General features: G+C 58.7%; 5 protein-coding genes across 5 annotated transcripts; 2 read left to right on the top strand and 3 right to left on the bottom strand.

Annotated features, from left to right (window-relative positions):
- Positions 1-2,373: 2,373 nt before the first annotated feature.
- On the top strand, positions 2,374-3,759 carry TRAVEDRAFT_35795 (chord-domain-containing protein; the record flags this gene model as incomplete). Its single annotated transcript, XM_008037982.1, has 7 exons — positions 2,374-2,550; positions 2,615-2,938; positions 2,995-3,018; positions 3,075-3,182; positions 3,241-3,363; positions 3,429-3,536; positions 3,595-3,759. The coding sequence occupies 7 exons, from the start codon at positions 2,374-2,376 to the stop codon at positions 3,757-3,759; spliced, it is 1,029 nt and encodes a 342-aa protein (XP_008036173.1).
- Positions 3,760-3,883: 124 nt separating this feature from the next.
- Positions 3,884-6,244, bottom strand: TRAVEDRAFT_45311 (initiation factor 2; the record flags this gene model as incomplete). Its single annotated transcript, XM_008038044.1, has 8 exons — positions 3,884-4,035; positions 4,092-4,400; positions 4,456-5,009; positions 5,070-5,284; positions 5,338-5,749; positions 5,805-5,895; positions 5,947-6,006; positions 6,058-6,244. The coding sequence occupies 8 exons, from the start codon at positions 6,242-6,244 to the stop codon at positions 3,884-3,886; spliced, it is 1,980 nt and encodes a 659-aa protein (XP_008036235.1).
- A 2,274-nt stretch (positions 6,245-8,518) lies between these two features.
- On the bottom strand, positions 8,519-10,582 carry TRAVEDRAFT_118676 (glycoside hydrolase; the record flags this gene model as incomplete). The annotated part of the gene is made up of 5 exons (XM_008038365.1): positions 8,519-8,773; positions 8,870-9,126; positions 9,182-9,577; positions 9,635-10,179; positions 10,233-10,582. The coding sequence occupies 5 exons, from the start codon at positions 10,580-10,582 to the stop codon at positions 8,519-8,521; spliced, it is 1,803 nt and encodes a 600-aa protein (XP_008036556.1).
- A 1,067-nt stretch (positions 10,583-11,649) lies between these two features.
- On the top strand, positions 11,650-12,439 carry TRAVEDRAFT_164502 (uncharacterized protein; the record flags this gene model as incomplete). The annotated part of the gene is made up of 4 exons (XM_008038364.1): positions 11,650-11,833; positions 11,885-11,969; positions 12,021-12,235; positions 12,290-12,439. The coding sequence occupies exons 1-4, from the start codon at positions 11,672-11,674 to the stop codon at positions 12,437-12,439; spliced, it is 612 nt and encodes a 203-aa protein (XP_008036555.1). The 5' UTR covers positions 11,650-11,671.
- On the bottom strand, positions 12,413-17,151 carry TRAVEDRAFT_27771 (uncharacterized protein). The gene is made up of 12 exons (XM_008037865.1): positions 16,978-17,151; positions 16,687-16,916; positions 16,560-16,633; positions 16,408-16,502; positions 16,242-16,357; positions 16,107-16,189; positions 16,013-16,055; positions 15,889-15,964; positions 15,052-15,831; positions 14,951-14,991; positions 14,730-14,900; positions 12,413-14,676 (listed from the first exon to the last, which is right to left on the bottom strand). The coding sequence occupies exons 1-12, from the start codon at positions 17,011-17,013 to the stop codon at positions 12,507-12,509; spliced, it is 3,915 nt and encodes a 1,304-aa protein (XP_008036056.1). The 5' UTR covers positions 17,014-17,151; the 3' UTR covers positions 12,413-12,506.
- Between the last annotated feature and the right edge of the window lie 103 nt (positions 17,152-17,254).

The following is a 17,254-nucleotide window of genomic DNA, read 5'->3' as shown; positions in this document are numbered from 1 at the left end:
ATATGGTGCGTCTGTCGCAAGTGTTCTCGACATGCTGACCAAAAGGAGACAGACGAGCATCCGGGAAGCCACTATGCGTTCATAGGGCGTTTTCCTTGCGCCGTAATGGCCAGGGGGTCTACCTCATGTGGACGATGGGGCCGTGCTCGAGGACGTAGAGCACTGGAGCATGTGTTCAGGAAGTTCCAACCGACGACCACGCCTGCCGCGGGCTGTAGCACTAGCACAGAAAGGAGGCATCATTAATTCCCTATGCGTCGGGGCATAATGGTCAGCGTCCAACACCAACGGAGCATGGCAAGGATAACGGACATGGGTGGCTTGCGCAGTACGTCCTTCTCTGCGGCACGGCCTTCGTGGCGTAGTAGTAGTATTGACCTATATCTCTGCCAGACACCGTGACGGCACCCCTCCAGATCTGCAGGCACCCCGAATCAGATCATTGCGGCATCCCCACGGAGTGTGCGTGGTCAGGCATACACTGCCGCTCCATATACACGCCCAATGCTGCTCCGGCGAGCGCATCCACGCGGGCGCCGCGGGTGGTCCCAGTACGTACGACGGTCCCTCCGGCTGCCGGAATTGAATGCTGGCGTCCAGTTTTTCCGTCGCAGCCCGTCATGGGTCGCTGCAGATCTGCCGATCCGTGTGGGACGGGGATGGAGTTGAAGCAGTAACACGCACCACCTTTGGGTATATTATCCTGCGCATCGACGGAGCAGCGGTGGGGGATGGGTGGCCATGGCCTCGCGCTCGCAGGGAGCTCTCCAGTGCGGGCGGTGTGGATCCAGGGGGTGGCACTCTGTACAGGGTCGCAGAGGCGCAGAAGGGGCGGTAAACGACGGCGGAAGCGTCGCGGAGTTGAGTCGGATGTCGATCTTCTGTCTGCGCGCGCGAGTTGATAAGAGGATCTGCACAGAGGCCGCGACAGCGGGGGGTTCGCAGCGCTCGCTCGAGAGGGGTTTGCGCAGGAGACGGACGGGCAGCAGCACCGGCGCCCCTCCCCTCGCGGGCTCTCGGTGACGTGGCGGGGTGAAGGTCGTCTGTCGTTCGAAACGGGAGAAGGCTTCGAGGAAACGACGTTTACCGGCAGGGCGTTGACGCCGTCGATTTTCCGCAGAGATGCGGCCTCACCGTTTCAACTTCACCGATCATGGTCACCAGCAAGCAGCCGCAAAATTAAATAGACTCCGGTCGACTCGGCTGCGCCAACCTCACCCCGATGGCGACACAATGCACGGAAGGATGTGCGCCCCGTTGGGGAGTTTTACGTTCCAACCAGCGTAGCGTGGATGCCTTGGGCATCGGAACGCGCCGCACCCTCGTACAGCTTAGGAAGACAGCCAGCGCCCCGCTGGCCTCAAGGCGGACGCGTATGCAACAAGGTGTCATTCACCCAGCCGGATGCTCTAATTCGACCGCGAGGAACCCGCTGCTTCACTTCCAGCGCATCGCCGTGGCCTTGCCCTCCTCTGAAATTAGGCCGGCCACTTCTTCTTTCTAGGCGGCGGTGTACAGCTAGGGTGATACACGCCTCTGGACACCCTCGAACTCTGTCGCGAGCGAGCAGGGGCTGCTCATGTCCGCCCTCTGTCCGACTGGGCCGGTGGACAGCAAATGGAAGAGTGTCTAGACCCTCGGTGCGCGATGCCAGCTTATGGCTGCGCCCCCTGGAGGGCCGACGCAACGCGGCGGTCTCGAGCGGCAAGGGAAAGGTGACTTCTCGTCGGATTTGACGTTTGGTGCTACCGGAGGAACTCCCGCTTCCTCACAACTGACCAGACTTGGAACTAGGGCATTACTGCACCCGGCTTTGTAGAAGGGTGTGGGCAGGGGGCTGCGGTTGTGTCTGGCCGCCGGTCTATTTTACATGATTCGCTCGGAGCGCCGAGTCGTTCTATTCGCGATGCACAGAGCTGGCATCCGCGAAGGGTGACTCTGCATCGGGACGCGGCTGGACCTAGATGTCGATGCAGATTTAATTGCCCCGGCAGGGCTGCAGAGCCATCGACGTGAATCGAGCGAAACGGGGCGACCTCTCCCGCTGAATAGACATTTATTCGCCGCGAGGATGAGAATCGGCGGGGGACGATGGGCTGCGCCTGCGGGAGGAGGCGATCGGGTGGAACGAGCGACGGAAGCGCTGGTCGCGCGCGTCGCGTCGCGCGGCTGAGACGCGTCTGCGCATGAGTCGCGCCCCACGTGCGCCAGGCGCGCGCGCGCTTTCTGGCAAGTTCGATCGCGATTGCCTCTTCCGACTCCCCGCCCTCGCCAAGCACCCTCTCTGCCCTCTCCTGCTCCACCGTGCTCCCCGCGGACACACGAAAACACACACAGCACACTCCGAGCATATCTCGCTGCCACCTGCTCGCTATGGTCACCTGTACGCACAAGGGATGCGGCAAGGACTACAGCCCCGAAAACAACGGCCCTGAGAGCTGCACATACCACACCGGCGCGCCGGTATTCCACGAAGGATCAAAGTCATGGTCCTGCTGCTCCGACGTGAACAAGCCCGTCCTGGACTTTGACGACTTCCTCAAAATACCGGTACGTACCCCTCCGCCACAGCGCGTGCGGGCGCGCGATGTGCTGAGCGAGCATGCGCGCCCAGGGATGCACCAAGGGCCAGCACACCGATGTAGCGCCCCAAGTCGCGCCGAAAGCGCAGCCCACGCCCCAGGTCGAGCTCAAGATGACCTCGTCCCAAGGCGGCGCGGAGACGTATTCGTCCGCACCCGTGAACATGCCGTCCGCCGCCGCGTCGCGAGAAGCCACGCCCGCGCCAAAGTTTGAGGAGGAAGAGGATGATTTGTCGGCACCCGTCACGGTCGGTACGACGTGCCGCCACAGCGGCTGCAATGTGGAATACGAGAGCGACGAGCTGCATCGCACGGAAGGTGGCGCGGCGGCCGAGTGCACATATCACCCGAAGCCTGTGAGCCGCGCCTTTCTGACCTTTTTTAGCTCAGGTGTGTTGACAGCCGCGTACAGCCGATTTTCCATGAAGGCAGCAAGGTGTGATCCCCATGTTACCACCGACATCGCCATTGGTAGCTTACGCTCGGCGGCAGGGCTACCTCTGCTGCAAACGTCGCGTGCTCGAGTTCGACGAGTTCCTGAAGATCGAAGGCTGTAAGAAGGGTCGACATGTCTTCGTACCAAAGCAGAAAGCCGACCCGGTAAGTGCATATCCTCTCGCCGCGGCTATGCAAAGCCTGACCCGCTATACCGCTACAGCAAGAAGAAGAGTTCACGGAGTGCCGTATTGACCACTACCAGACACCTTCGGAGGTACACGCGTCGGTATTTGCTAAGAAGGCCGACGCCGACACTAGCACCGTCACGATCGAGGAGAACCAAGTATGTGTCCCACCCCAGCCTTTTCTACAGGAAGGGCGCGAATCAACTGACCAATACACTTATAGGTTTTCCTCGACCTTTATCTTCCCGCGAAAAAGCGTTTTCGCAAGACGCTCAACCTCTGGGGCCCTATCAATCCCGAAGAATCTTCATATAAGTTCTTCGGCACGAAGGTGAGCCGGCATCGGACGAGCGCGTGCGTAGGTCCAAGCTAACTGCTGGGTTCCTCAGTTGGAACTGAGGCTAAAGAAGAAGGATATCCGGAGCTGGACGCTGCTCGAGAAGACAGATCGGGACCTCGGGAACATCAACTTCACGTTCGGCGTCGGAGGGCGGACGGGGACGATCGGGGCGAAGGAGCTCGTCCTGGACGACGTCAACCGCGCGCGCCCATAACTCCCACTACTAATAGAAACGGCGAAAGCGTGTAGAGGAGCAGTGTTGTATGTAGCTATAGCATAATGACATGTTGTCTAGTGGATGAGTACCGTCTACGCGCGGGCGCGGGTGATTATACGGATTATAGGGTACCGGGCAGCTCGACTTCCTCGTACATCTCGACGATGTCGCCCACGCGGAGGTCGTTGAAGTCGGCGAGGTTCAGGCCACACTCGTTGCCCTTTGCGAGCTCCATGACGTCGTTCTTGTGCTGCTTGAGCGTATCCAGCCGACCTGTATCCCTCACATGTCAGCTATCCCGTGTATGTGGCAAACGATGTATGTCTTACCTTCATGGATGATCTGACCGTTGCGGACCACCCGCGCAAGTTTGTTCTTCGCAACAACACCGTTAGAAACACGACAACCGCCGACCTGCGTCGTCTTCTTTCCCTTGAGAGTGATGTCAAAGAGGGCTAGCACGGTGGCCTCTCCAGAGACGCGCTTTTCGATAATTGGCGGGAGCAACCCGACGACCCGCGCCGTTACGTCGTCGATGAGCTTGTAGATGACCGAGGACGCGAGGATGGGGACGTGCTGCGACTGCGCTATCGATTCGACCGGTCGGGGAACCTTGACGTTGAAGGCGATGATGGTCCCTGCGTCAATTGGTCAGCTCGAGTTGCCAACGGTTGGTAACTCGCGAGAACGTACCTTCAGCCGTTTTTGCCCGCAAAACGTCAGACTCGGCGACGTCCCCGACGCCAGTGGAGACGACCTTCACGCGCGCAATATCGTTCCCGATGCCTTCGATGGCACCTTTCACGGCCTCCACGGACCCGCTGACGTCGCCCTTGATAATAAGGCGCAACTCCTTCGGACCTACGGACTTGGGCTTCATCTCTTCGGCCTCTTCGCCTTCGGCAGTCGCACGCTCGCGTTCTTCACGTTCGCGTTCACGCTCACGCTCTGAGCGCCGCTGCTCATTGATTGCCTCTAGGTCGACGAGGGAAGACTCCATCTCAGCCTTGCGAAGGCGGTTGGCGAGGGCTTTCTTGACTTCCGCCTCCGTCCCAGTCAGCACCTCGTCGCCGGCGTCGGGCAGCTCCTTCCAGCCAGAGACGGTGACGGCCATGCCTGGATAGGCGGCCTTCACCGGCTTGCCGCTCGAGTCGTTCATGACGCGAATCTTTGCGGACGCCGTGCCGCAAATGAGGTGTTGACCGGGCTTCAGACCTCCACGAAGGACAAGGACGGTCGCGACGGGTCTTAATTGATCACATTTTGTCAGTGCAATCCGCGTGAAGAGGCTTAAACAGACGGCTCACCCTAAGCCTTTGGCGACTTTCGACTCCAAGACGTAACCCTGGAGGGTACCCTCGCGCTCTGCGTGCAGTTCCTGCATCTCTGCAAGAACAGAGATGGTCTCAACCAACTGGTCCAAACCCTGGCCGGTGAGACCCGACACATGCACTACAGGGACGTCGCCGCCGAAGGCTTCCAGCTGCACGCCCTCCGCGAGAAGTGCGTGCTCGACTTTAGACTAAGATATTCAATCAGTTGTATGTATGTGCTTAAGGAAATATTCCAACTCACAACATCGACGCCAGGCTTATCTACCTTGTTGATCGCAACAACCAGACCAACCGGGGAGTTCTTTACAAGATCAATGACTTCGCGAGTCTGGGGCATGATGCCGTCGTCCGCAGCAACCACAAGTACGACTACGTCGGTGACGCTCGCGCCGCGAGCGCGCATAGCAGAGAATGCGGCATGACCAGGAGTATCCAGGAAGGTGATTGTCCGTGTAGGCTCTGAGGAATTGGCGCTAGCGGGCACCGGAACCGAGAAGGCACCGATGTGCTGGGTAATTCCACCGGCTTCGCCCTTGGCGACAGAGGTAGATCGAAGGGTGTCCAGTAGAGTGGTTTTCCCGTGGTCTACGTGCCCCATGATGGTAACGACCGGTGGACGCGTGGAAAGAGAGGAAGGGTCCGGGTGGGGAGCACTGGAAATCTGACATGAGATAGAACGGTGTGATCGAGAGGATTCCTCCGACGTACGGGGGGTAGATGTCAAACGCCGCTTCGTCGTTAATGACGGGGTTACGGTTGAACTCCATAGCCACCAGAGAAGCATATTCGGAGGTAAGCACTGCATATACGATCAGCAACATAATCGTGTTGCGAGCACCGTCAAGCTTACTGTGGTCATATGACGCCTCGGCCTCCATTCCTATCTTAATCATCTTCCGGCGGAGTACGTCTTACCAGCATCGTGAGCGCGAGGCCATAGCAGAGGGGCCGTCTGACGTACCTAACCGGACATTCAAGAGTTTGGCCAGGTTGCCTACGGAGACGACGCTCGGAATGAAGACATCCACATGGATAGGCTTGTGCGCTTTCGCGACATTCTTCTTCTGCTCCTTCTCCTTGACACCAGAGCGAGAGTTAGTGACGCGAGAATGACTTGGAATCACCACCTCGTCCTTGAGACGAGACATAATGGAACCTCTCTCTTTGTACTGAGAGCGTTTACTCCATGCAGAGCCTCGCGAGTTATTCGCATCGTCCGGGATAGTGGGGGCCGCCCAGGTCGTCCGCGAAGCAGGCTTCGGTTTGGGCTGTGTTGGTGGCGTTGACTGTGTCTCGTCCGCTGCCTCTTCCGCCGCTCTCCGTGCCTGCTGTGCAGCAAGCGTGGCAGAAGCCTCCTTGATTCGGTCATTGCGGAGGATGTTCTGCAGCCCCCGGGATGGAGAATCCTTAGACGGTCCCGACTTTGGCGAGCGCTGCGTTCCCCGATTTGCCTGTCTGAAGTTCGCATCGCGACCGCCTGCAGCATAGTCTTGTTGCCGCTGACGGTTCCCCCCACCGTCTCGGCGTTGAGAGGCACGTTCGAGGATGGGCTCTGGAAGGTCTCCCAAACTGAGTGACGCAGAGCCCCGCTGAGGTTGAGGACGAGACCAGGTGCGTTGCTGCGGTAAGCTCGGACCAGAGCTCTGGCTTCCGGATGGTCCAGCACTTGAGCTAGCTTGCGCATGAGCAGCCCAACTCCGACTCCCGGGCACGTTGGTCGCCCGTCCGCTTTGCGCTTCGGACGGCTTTGCCTGCTGTACCCGCGGATGAGCTGGTGTGAAACATTAGGACGATATGTAGCGTACACACCACGGCCTGCGCCGATGAGGAGGAAGCACGAATGCTAGTGCGCGCAATGCGAAGAGAGCGGTGGGCGTGGTGCATCGCGAACAGGTATGCCAGGCAGATAGAAGGTTTCAAAAGCACGAGTTCAGCACCACATTCGTGTTATAGTCGCCTCAGACAGCAATGAATGTCGAAAGCAGGGGAACTAGAGTTTCGGGCGCTGTGGACAGCAGCGAGGAAGGGCAGGCGATCGCTGTGTTCACCGACGAGCTCGCGCTCTGGACGCTGCCCGAAATTCCCTCGAGGCATGTGCACGTGGCGTCGCGGTAGTTCCCGGGTGTCCCGTTTGGGAATCCTATGGAACCTCCTCACACTGGCGCCTGTCGAACGTCGCTCTTGCCACTCAGTTTCCAGCCCGGCGCCCGTCTTTGCCTTCCGGAACACACACCAGGGTGCCGAAAACCACAAATCAACGGCAGCTCATCTAAGAAGTACAATCCTTTGTCGTCACGACACATCACAACATTTCTGGCAAGTTACCGGCAAACCTGGGCAGTTTCTGGCTACCAGTGCGGCGAGTTGTCGTCACATGCCCGGAGCTATCGAGAGCCCCGGGACTATGGCCCGAAGTCGAAGCCACCTATCGTCCAACCTCTAGTCTAGTTTACATGCCAAGCCGACATGTTGGGCATCTAGGTAAGTGGTGGTTAGCCGATTTCCTAGACAAGATGTCCTCTATCATATGTCATCCGATGCTACGATGCCGCTCTCCAGTTCCGCGGTGTTTACGTCTCGCGCCGCGTGCTACATGGGAAAGACCAGCACGGATCCATCGCATCTGAGAGGATCTCTGAAAGGTCCGGAACGAGCGCCACATCTCTAACCCCAGATCTTCGGGGAACGGGACACACAACCGTCCACGTGTCCGTCGCGTATCGGGCGTGGACAGTTATGGTTATTGTACCTGGAGGCTTGCAGCAGGCTATCTTATTCGCTTTAACGAGCTTCCTCTGCTTCGGCCGCGCGAAGTTTGATTTATCTCGTTTTGTGCTACCCCCGGGGTGCTCGGAGGTTCCGCATTCCTGTGGAACGATCGCCACAGTAGGCAGTCACCGTTCCGTTTACGAAGTGGTCAAAAGACATTGCCGCGCGGATGGCTGCCGTCAACTCACTTGACGCCCCAGAGCTTCCTCAACATACGCCGGCAAGAGGCTGCGGAACATGTGGTCATGAGTTGATTTATGAGACCGGACACGCGGGTAATGGATAGGCGGAATATTCGTCGAATCTAAACGTCCCCCATGGCTAAGAGTATTTTCCCAGCGAAACGCGGATCTCGCAGCAGAAGACCACGGAAGCCGAAGAGTGTGTCCGCCAGTCTGTCACACTCAACTTTACGCTTAGTCTTGTATCGCACCAACATGTCGGACTAGCGTTTACCATCGCACGACCCGGCACCATCCGCCGGTGCAGGTAATGTCACGTAAGTTCGGACTTGGTAGTCGCCTGCCCTAACGGAAGGAGTGTGGGAGGAACACCGGAGACTATACACGGCACCCGAGGCCCAGATCGATGTCGCAATGAATTCCTAAACGTGTAGAAAATGTGATGGACCGCATTTCGACGTACGCGTACATTCATGAGGCATAGGTGCTATTTACAGACGAGCTGATCAATGCCTCCCCGTCCGCGAGACCCTCCATGAACCATTGCTCGTAGTCGTGTTCCTTCCCAGGCGCAATGACCCCCGGCCCCAGGCTGGCGATGCTATCGCTCATGTACTGCCCGGTGAAGCCGAGCTTCGACATGCCGTACAGGGCGAAGATCTTGGCCGTCAGGAAGCCGTCCGAGTACCCCTTCGAGATTGCACGTTGGGACGGGTCTAGGGAGGACTGAGCGGGCGTGTCGCGTCGAGCGACTGCCGCGAGTTTAGCACGGTTGGCAAAGCGCTGGCTCCGGCGGGGTCGGTGACGGCTCCTCCTGTTGACCGGGTATATGCCGACCTCAGGGTAGGGGGTGCTGGCGGAGTACCCTGATGGGCCGGCCGGTGCACTAGACGGAGTGTTTGTCATCTCCTCGTGGGTCGGAGAGTCCATGTCGGCCGCCATGTCGGCAAGCGCAGGAAGGCGCGAGGGGTCCGCGAGGGGACCTTTGCCGTAAGAGAAAAATGACGAGGGTAGGCTGTTGCCGACGGCCGCCTTGAAGCACCATCCAGGGTCGTTGGAGCAGTCCTCTTTGTTGTACGCTAAAGCACGGAAAAATCAGATCGAATGTCAAATGCGATCTGACGAGCAACGCACCCCAGAATGACCATCCAGCCGTCTCGTTTTGGTATATCTGCAGCTGCCCCTCGCAAAACGCTCTGCGTGCCTGGTTGGGGTCCGCCTCGCTAGACAAACTCTGCTCCGTTAGCGCGCATGAAAACTCATCAACGACGAGGTTTCTCCGCTGGCGATCCGAGGCTGCAGCTAGCGAGCCGGAGATAGAGCTTTGGATATCCTTGGTGTGCCCAGACGCTGACTCGGCGTTGTCTTGGGGTGTGAAGACGAAGTACGAGTGGTGATCTTGAACGACGAAGTCCGACCTGTCGGCGACAAATTGGCTGTACTGCTCCAAGTTGAAGCCGTCGTGGATGTACAACGGCAGGGCTGCCGCAGCAGAGCTGACTTGTCGCATGGTCGAGATTGCTTGGGTATCTAGTAGTCGGGGTTAGCCAATACACACCTCGGTGGCCCCATCGCTAACGAGCTTACAAAAGGCAGGGAGGCTATCCGCGTTCTGGGGCTCGTTCAGGATCTGGATCCCGACGACGTTTGTCACATTCGTGAGTTGTTGGGTGAGGAACGTCAGGACGTCCATGGTCTTGCCGATGTAGTAGTCGTTACCGAAGAGGTTGGTCTGACCGTCTGAGATGCCCGAGTGCGGTTGCCCGTTCTGGCTCCCCGGCGCCCCATGCAGATCCACAAGAACCCCGATGCCAGCGTCAGAGGCCATGTTGATAGCATGCACTACGCGACTCCACGAATTGCGATAGACGTCGGCGACCGACTCGAAAGGAGTGCCTTGACAGAATGCAGGCCCGAGACTCCAGTAGCCGATCGGAAGACGCACAGTATTGATGCCAATTCCGGAGAGGTACTGGAAGTCGGAGACGTCGACGAAGGTGTCCCAGTGTCGTTCTAGTACAGCCCGAGCACCATCAGGAGAACCCCAGCCAGTGGCGATATCCAGTTCAGAGATCTGAGAGCCAGAAGCGCAGGTGAAGAGAGACGACGTCATCCATTGTTCATGGGTAAACCTGGGATCTAGAGTCAGTTATGTTCTGTGAAGTTAACACTGGCCGAAATTCACCATGATCCCAAGTTGACGGACTGCTGCTGACGATAGCGGTAGACGTTCGCCTTCGCCTGGTCAAACGGCGCAAAGCGCTGCTCGCCCCAATCACGGGCGTCGTAATCCGGAGCATCGCAAGCTGTCGAAGCCTTGATTGCACTAGTTCCTATGTTGGAGAGATTGCCCGGCGCATGGACCTGGTAGTTCGTCCCCAAGTTTGAATTAGGAGATGGGCCGCTCGATACTGCCACCTTGTTCTGGGCGGGGGCTGGCGCTGCGGCTAAGGGGCCACGAATGGGCTTCGATATCCCTTGCATAAGCCCCAGAGAGTGCAGAAGCGAAGTGAAAGCCGTCGCTGTCAGGACCATTGCGTGAAGGAAGTCGGAGTGGAAGTCGGCTTTGATAGCGAATGGCGGGGTGCGACCGCTAGAAGAGGTAGAGTGAGAATGGTATCCCCGGCAGCTATATAGCATCTCCCATGTTAGCATGAGGCTGACGATAATCGGATCGGAACCGGGTTCGCCGCCAGTTGTGATCGAGCCCGGAGTCAAGAGGTGAGGGTCGAGTGAGCAGCGTGGCGGAGGACGTGAACCTTCTAGCCCTCAGACATTCTGACTAAACTGTGAAGTCGATTGCAATCTGCATAAGTGTAGAGTCACTGGAATAGGATACCTAACAAACCTACAAGTCAGTAGGAGTACACGTTGAGGTCGCCGCATAACATTCCCCAATGGTAACACAGACTCCAATGTGAGCAATTAGTGCGTAGCTGTCAGAGCAGTGTAGCGGCTTACGCAGAGAGACGATTCCAATCGTATGGAGAACAGACAGGATAGGCTAAAACCTCTTGTGAGGGGGGGTGGTGGTGACCCCCGTGGGAACGGCTGAGTTGCAATCCCCTGGTGAGAGATGTCAGTGGATGTCAGCGGACATTGAACGGGTGGCTGAAGCCCTGCGTCGTCGAGAGCTGCATTGCGGGCTATGTGCAGAATATCATGACAGAAAAAAGTTCTATCAGGAACCGTCCGTGCTGCGAGCCTGCCCATTTTTTGTCAAGAATATTCGCTGCGTAAAATCTATGCGCGAGGAGAGCTCGTGAGGAGAGGCCTTGAGACACTTTTTGGCGCGTCGTTCCCACGGGGGTCACCACCACCCCCCTCACAAGAGGTTCCAGCCTCCCTTCGGGAGGAACGACTGTCTTCCGTCTCCGAACGTGAGGCTGGTTTACGAGCCTAAGACAGGACAAGCTCGACGAATCTGAGGTAAGACGGTTGCCAGGAGGAGTGGGGTAAATTACCGTTCGGTTGCGCCACACCGAAGCGAAGTAGAAGGGTGGCAGTGCTGACATAGGCGCTCGCCGTAGTTTGTGCCACGGTGTGACCGAGTGGCCTCTGACCCATCCACTCACCACCTCAGAACGCTCGGGGTGTGCAACCTGCCGTCCTGAGCTCCAATGCATGAGACGCACTATACCAATCCCAGAAAGGCCTGAGTTCACCGTGCTCGAATACCCGGGATGGCTTGAGTATCGCGTACAAGCCCCCGGAGCCACCGCCAAATTCAGCGGTCTTGGCGTCGGTGCTTGTGTCGTTCTGGGCGTAGCATACTTCTGGCAGACGGTATGTGCGACTTATAGTCACAAGGAGACAATGCCACTGAATGTTTCATAGATCATATCAAGTCCGCGCTACGCAGTGTTCACTGCAGTCGTAGTGCTCTTCCACTTGTACAGTCACTTGACAAACCTGCTCTGGGGTAACACCCTCATTCATACCATTGCTATCGCCCACTAATATCCTCTGGCAGAGTCTGTCGTTATCCTACCCTCGTTGGGAATACAACTGGAAACCCACAGGGGCTTCCTCGGCTTCCCGCTGTTTGCGGCGCGACGCTTCATACCCTGGTCATCACTAGAAGACTTCCTCATCAACGAGGGCATACGCGGATGGGATATCCGTTACTACCTAGTAGCGCTTCACCGCACCCAGCAAGGTGCACTAAAACTGGATGTCGCCTTTGAGGTAGGTGCCGTCTTGGCCACTCAAGCGGGACAGTATGCTAACCTATCCACGCAGAGCATCCTCCCTCGCTTCCCAATCTTGCTGAAGGTGTACCACGGCGTCCGGGAAGCGTTGCAGACAGAGAATGAGCGAGCGAACAGCCAGATACATAGCACTGATGATAGCAGTAGATCGGCTTCAACAGACAGCGGGGCCAATAAATAGTCGTGCAACGTGAAAACTAGTGTAACGGTCGTAAGATTATTTCGAAAGCCACCATCCAGCCTGGCCACTACGCATCCTCGCTCTCGTACGCGCTCAGCAGCTCGCCATATCCCTCATCGTCACCCTCCACCGCCGCACTCTCCCGCTTATGCTTCGTCTCGCGCTCCGCCGAGACCTTCCTTCTGCTCTCCGTCGACGTCTTGCGCGTCCGGCCCTCCGTCGAGATCTTCCTTGCCCGCGGCTCGCCCTCCCCCGAGATCTTGCGCGTGCGCCGCGAGCGCGGCGACGGCGGCGCGCTCCCCGTGATCTCCGCGTCGAAGCTCCCCGCGCGCGGCGTCTTCGAGCTCTCGAGCTCCGCGTCCTCGGGCGCGTCGAGCACCTGCAGCGTGTTGTTGCCCGCGTTCACCGGCAGCGGCGGCGGCGGGTCATCCGACACCTTCGAGTGGCGCAGGGAGTGCAGCCGGTTCGGGATGCGCTTCTTGCGGATGTGCGGCGTCGGCGGCGACGGGTCGTTCGCGGATGAGTCGGACGCCTCTGCCTCGCGGTGCACGCGCGAGAGCGTCGCGCTCCGCCGGGTGAGCTTCTCCCCGCCCTGCGACGGGAACGTGACGTCGCTGTCGTCGTTCAGCGTCACTGAGCCCTGCTGGCGGTGCGACGCCGGCTGCGTGACGTGGATGTCGGTGTTGATCTTGAGCGAGCCTGCGTCGGGCGTGCTGGGAGGTGGCGGAGATGGAACGGTGGTCGGCGAGTCTGGCACGTCGACCTGACTCCAGCCGCCAGGGCTCCTGGGCGCGACTTCTGGCGTAGACTCCTCCGTCGAGAGGCGGCGGGCGGACTTGGGAGGGGTAGGCGGGCTGATAGATGAGACAGACTCCTCGCGCTTGTACGACCGGGACGTCCTCGCCATGGGCGAAGGCGACTTGCGGTTAATCGGGACGATTCTACTGATGGTACCACCGTCGGACTCCCAGTCGGACCTCGACTCTCCCCTCCGAGCGCGATACGGCTCGGAAGGTGACAGAGACGATATTGACGACTGTGACGCTCGGTGATCTACCGGCCGTTTCGACGACCGCACCGACTCTGCCCAGCGGGACTCCGCCGCGGGCGAGATAGGAGAGCGACCCGTTCCGCTAGTGATGAGAGTAGTAGAGCTGAGCAACAGGGGTCGTGGGCCGCCGGTCCTAGCAGACGTATGCTCCGGCATCTTGTAGTTAGACATCGAGGCGCGCATCGATTCCCTGTTCGAGCCGGTGTCGGAGATGGGGGAGGCATTGCCGCTGTGAGTGACCGGGGAGGCGACGAACATGCTGTCTCGGACGGGTCGGAAGACTGGGCGAGGGGGTGGCGAGTACGCTTCTGACCTGTCTATGACAGGAAGCGACCCGCGTTTGTTGTCATCCGCCGGCCTGAACGACGTCTTAATTGCAGTGAGCGAGATGCTGCGACCGTGGTCTTGGCTCTGCGCCGAGAGAGAGGGCGCAGAGTGCGACGTGGGTGGAGGAGCCAATGTGTTGGGGGTTTGAGGTGCTTCGTTGCCCCGCTTTGTCCACGCATCGAGCGCCTTCACCCTCCAGTTGGTGCTCACTTTCGCCAGTGTGGCGGCGGCATCTGAGTCCTTCAGCTTTTCGGCGTAGCCCCAGATCATGGAAGTGCCACGGGCGGCGGCCTTCGACACCGCCTCCTTCGGGGGAACTGCGGGTGCGGAGTGGGAGGTAGGGAGTGGCGGCGGGAGGGGAGATGGCAGGGGAGATGGCGAAGGGGACGGCATCGGGCTCGGGCTCGGCGATGGAGAGGCCTCCATCGCACTCTGATTCGTGATACCGCGCCAGACAGTGTTGGCTAGTCGCGACGTCAAAGTAGACGGGTTGCCCTGCTGGGCCGGCCTCAACGGCACGTCGTCGTCATCGGATTCCTCCTCACTCGAACCCTCCTCTTCAGGATGGGACTCGAGACTTGAGAAACCTTTCCACATTGTATCCCGGAGACGCGCCCCGAGCCCGACAGCAGGCCCGGCCTGAGCTGCCAGTGCGGCGGCTTCACGCTGGGCGGCGAGGTCGAACGCAGTCTGCAACACCTTCTCGATGCCTCCTACGGCGTCCAAAGGGTAATTCTGGAGGAACGCCATCCCCTCGATGAAAGCCTCCTCGAGCTCCCGGTCGCCAAACGCGGCTGACGGAATAGCAGCTACCTCGTCGGACCACAGGTTTTGCGACTTGCGGTGTCCTCTCCCGAGTCTTTGACAATGTCAAAAAAAAATCACAGCCAAGACAAAAATGTGCAGGCTCACAGTAGCAGCGTAGCACGAGCGCTCACAAGCATACTCGTGCACACGTCCATAAGGTACTCCAGCTTCGGGGTCATACCACGCTCTCTCATTGGTTGTGAGAAGAGCGCGTCCCAAACCATCAATACGGCGGATAGAGGCAGTGTATGCGTCAGCAGAGGAATCAACCAACGGCTGCACCAGAGTTTAGCATATGCGTGTTTCAATGGAGTTCCAGCACTTACAAGGAGTAGTGTGGGAGGCCAGGATCGAGCCCCTTGGTCGCCTATAGGATATTAAGTGTTCAATAATATCGTACCTCATACGACCGATCTTCGAGACTTACCAGGTCATCAGCAAGCTCTGGATCAGCCCACCGCAAACGCTCGCTGAACTTCTGGACCCAAATCGCACCGTTCTGCTCATCCTCTAGTTCAGCGAATTCGCTGACCATGGCTTCAAACACCCAGAACGTGTCAGCCTCAACGTGGGGAATATCCCCATCGTCGACCTCCTCCGCCAATGCGGCGTAGATCGGTACCAGCAACGAAGCGATCTGCGGAGAGCGGTTCGCGGGGTTCAGGCGGGAATGGATGTACAGGAGTCGGAGGAGTGCCGAGTAGTGTTTCGGGTGCGCGCCCACCGCGCTGTACGACCGTGAAGGGAGCAAGGTGGTGGACAGCCCGGAGTGCGTTGACGTCGGAGAGTCAGGGACCGACAGGGAGATCTCAGGGTTGTCCTGTGGATTCTTCGAGCGGGTCTTTGTAGGCGAGGCCTCCTCCAAACGGACTTCCGGGGTGGCATCCAGAAGCTCATCTGAAGTGTCCAACCGGATTTCGGGGGTATCGCCAGCGGAATTGGCAGGCTCTCCGGTGTCCCTAGATCGGATGGCCTTTAACCGAGACTCAACATTACCTGCGCAGGGTATAGTGATGTCCGCGGCAGCAGTCTCGTCGAACGGACATTGGGCGCAAGGCTCAGGTTCCTCTTCCAGAGATGCTAGGAGACTCCGCGGCACAGTCGACAACTCGTTTGAGACATCCAGAATGGCCTGGTCCGTGGGAGACAGAGGCTCAGTCGGGTTGGGAAGCGTGGCGAGAGGTTCCAACAAACGTCGGACGAGATCCTGAAAGGCAGCGTCGGCTTATGTCGACAGTCTCACAGAAGTTACGAATCCACTCACATAGTAGTTGTCTCTCTGGGTGCGAGACTCCTTCGGCCAGGCCGACTTGTCCGCGGGCAATGTGCGAAGGAACAATCTACCCTGCCGTCAGTACCGACTATATCTTGGCAAAGGGACTACTTACTTCCAGACCCGTGGACGTAGCCAGGGAGGATGTGACGGAAGACCTATGATACGATTAGCGGCGCTACGAGGGCAACACTGAAAACACTACTTACCATGAGAACATATTTGTCGGAGACGGGCAAGGTCGACTATGCCAACAATCTCGGGGTCTAGTATAGACGACAGCGCGTTTACCCTAGGGCGCGGCGGTTAGTCTCGTGCTCAGAATATATAACCTCTCCACGTACTTCTGTTGCGGTGATAGATCGGGTAGCCAGTGTACGTTGTAGGACCGTGCTACATTGTATAAATACATATCCAATTCGGTGGCGGAGGGCGGAGGCGCAGCCACCGCGCGTAGAACCTGCTCCAGTATTGAGCAACGTCTTTTTAGACCACTACAGGATTACTCACCTTGTGCGACACGTAGTTGTCCCGGTTCTCGACCGCAGAACGCGCGAAGTCCGGGCTGAGCGCGTGCAGAAGGAATTCCCGGACTTGGTGGAGGTCTGCCCATGAAAGCGTGGTAAGCAACCGAACGGTGGCGCCCCTTCCGACGTAACGACCTTTTGACTCAATCTTCGGACCAGCATAGATGATACTTGAAGCAGCTTCGATTACAAGGGGGCTGGGCATGTCACTGCACACCCGTGAGCACCCCGCAGACCGCACACACCACTCGCCGCCGCGCACCTTCGTTCCAGTTCGTTCAAGTGTCCGAGTATCACCCCGAGGTGCATCTCGAGCATCTGCATCAGGTTCCCCTTGACGTCCTCGCGCATCTGCTTCTGCGCCTTCGCGCGGGCGAGCGCGATGTTGCCCTGCTGCAGGAGCGTCGCGATGTCCCGCTGCGTGATCTGCGCCTGCGACTCCATGCGGTCCTGCATCTGGCCGAGCCGCTGCGCGGTGAGCCGCAGCTGGGCCTGCCATGGCGGGTGGTTTGAGACGACCGTGTCGAGTGTTGTGCACGACGCTATGACGCACCTTGACCCGAGCAGCCTCCCATTGAGCACTGGTCATAATGGCGCCTAACGGAGTCGGGAGTCACGGAGATATGTGTGGTTTGAAATGGACGGGGCACAGGGCGGGCGTGCAGCAGAAGCAAGAGGAGGTCGGACGAGCAGGCAGGCCGTCAGGACATGAGATGGTGCGGCGTCCGAGAGCCAAGCAGGTGTTCGGGAAGCGAAGGCCAGCAGAAAGAATCCGGGAGCCGCACGTGGCGCGCCCGGTACTGCATAAATAATGCGGTGACGCCCGTCGG

This window comes from Trametes versicolor, assembly GCF_000271585.1.
Source record: "Trametes versicolor FP-101664 SS1 unplaced genomic scaffold TRAVEscaffold_4, whole genome shotgun sequence".
NCBI lineage: Eukaryota > Fungi > Basidiomycota > Agaricomycetes > Polyporales > Polyporaceae > Trametes > Trametes versicolor.
The sequence above is the reverse complement of the archived record's forward strand: the minus strand, read 5'-3'. Positions and strand labels throughout refer to the sequence as shown.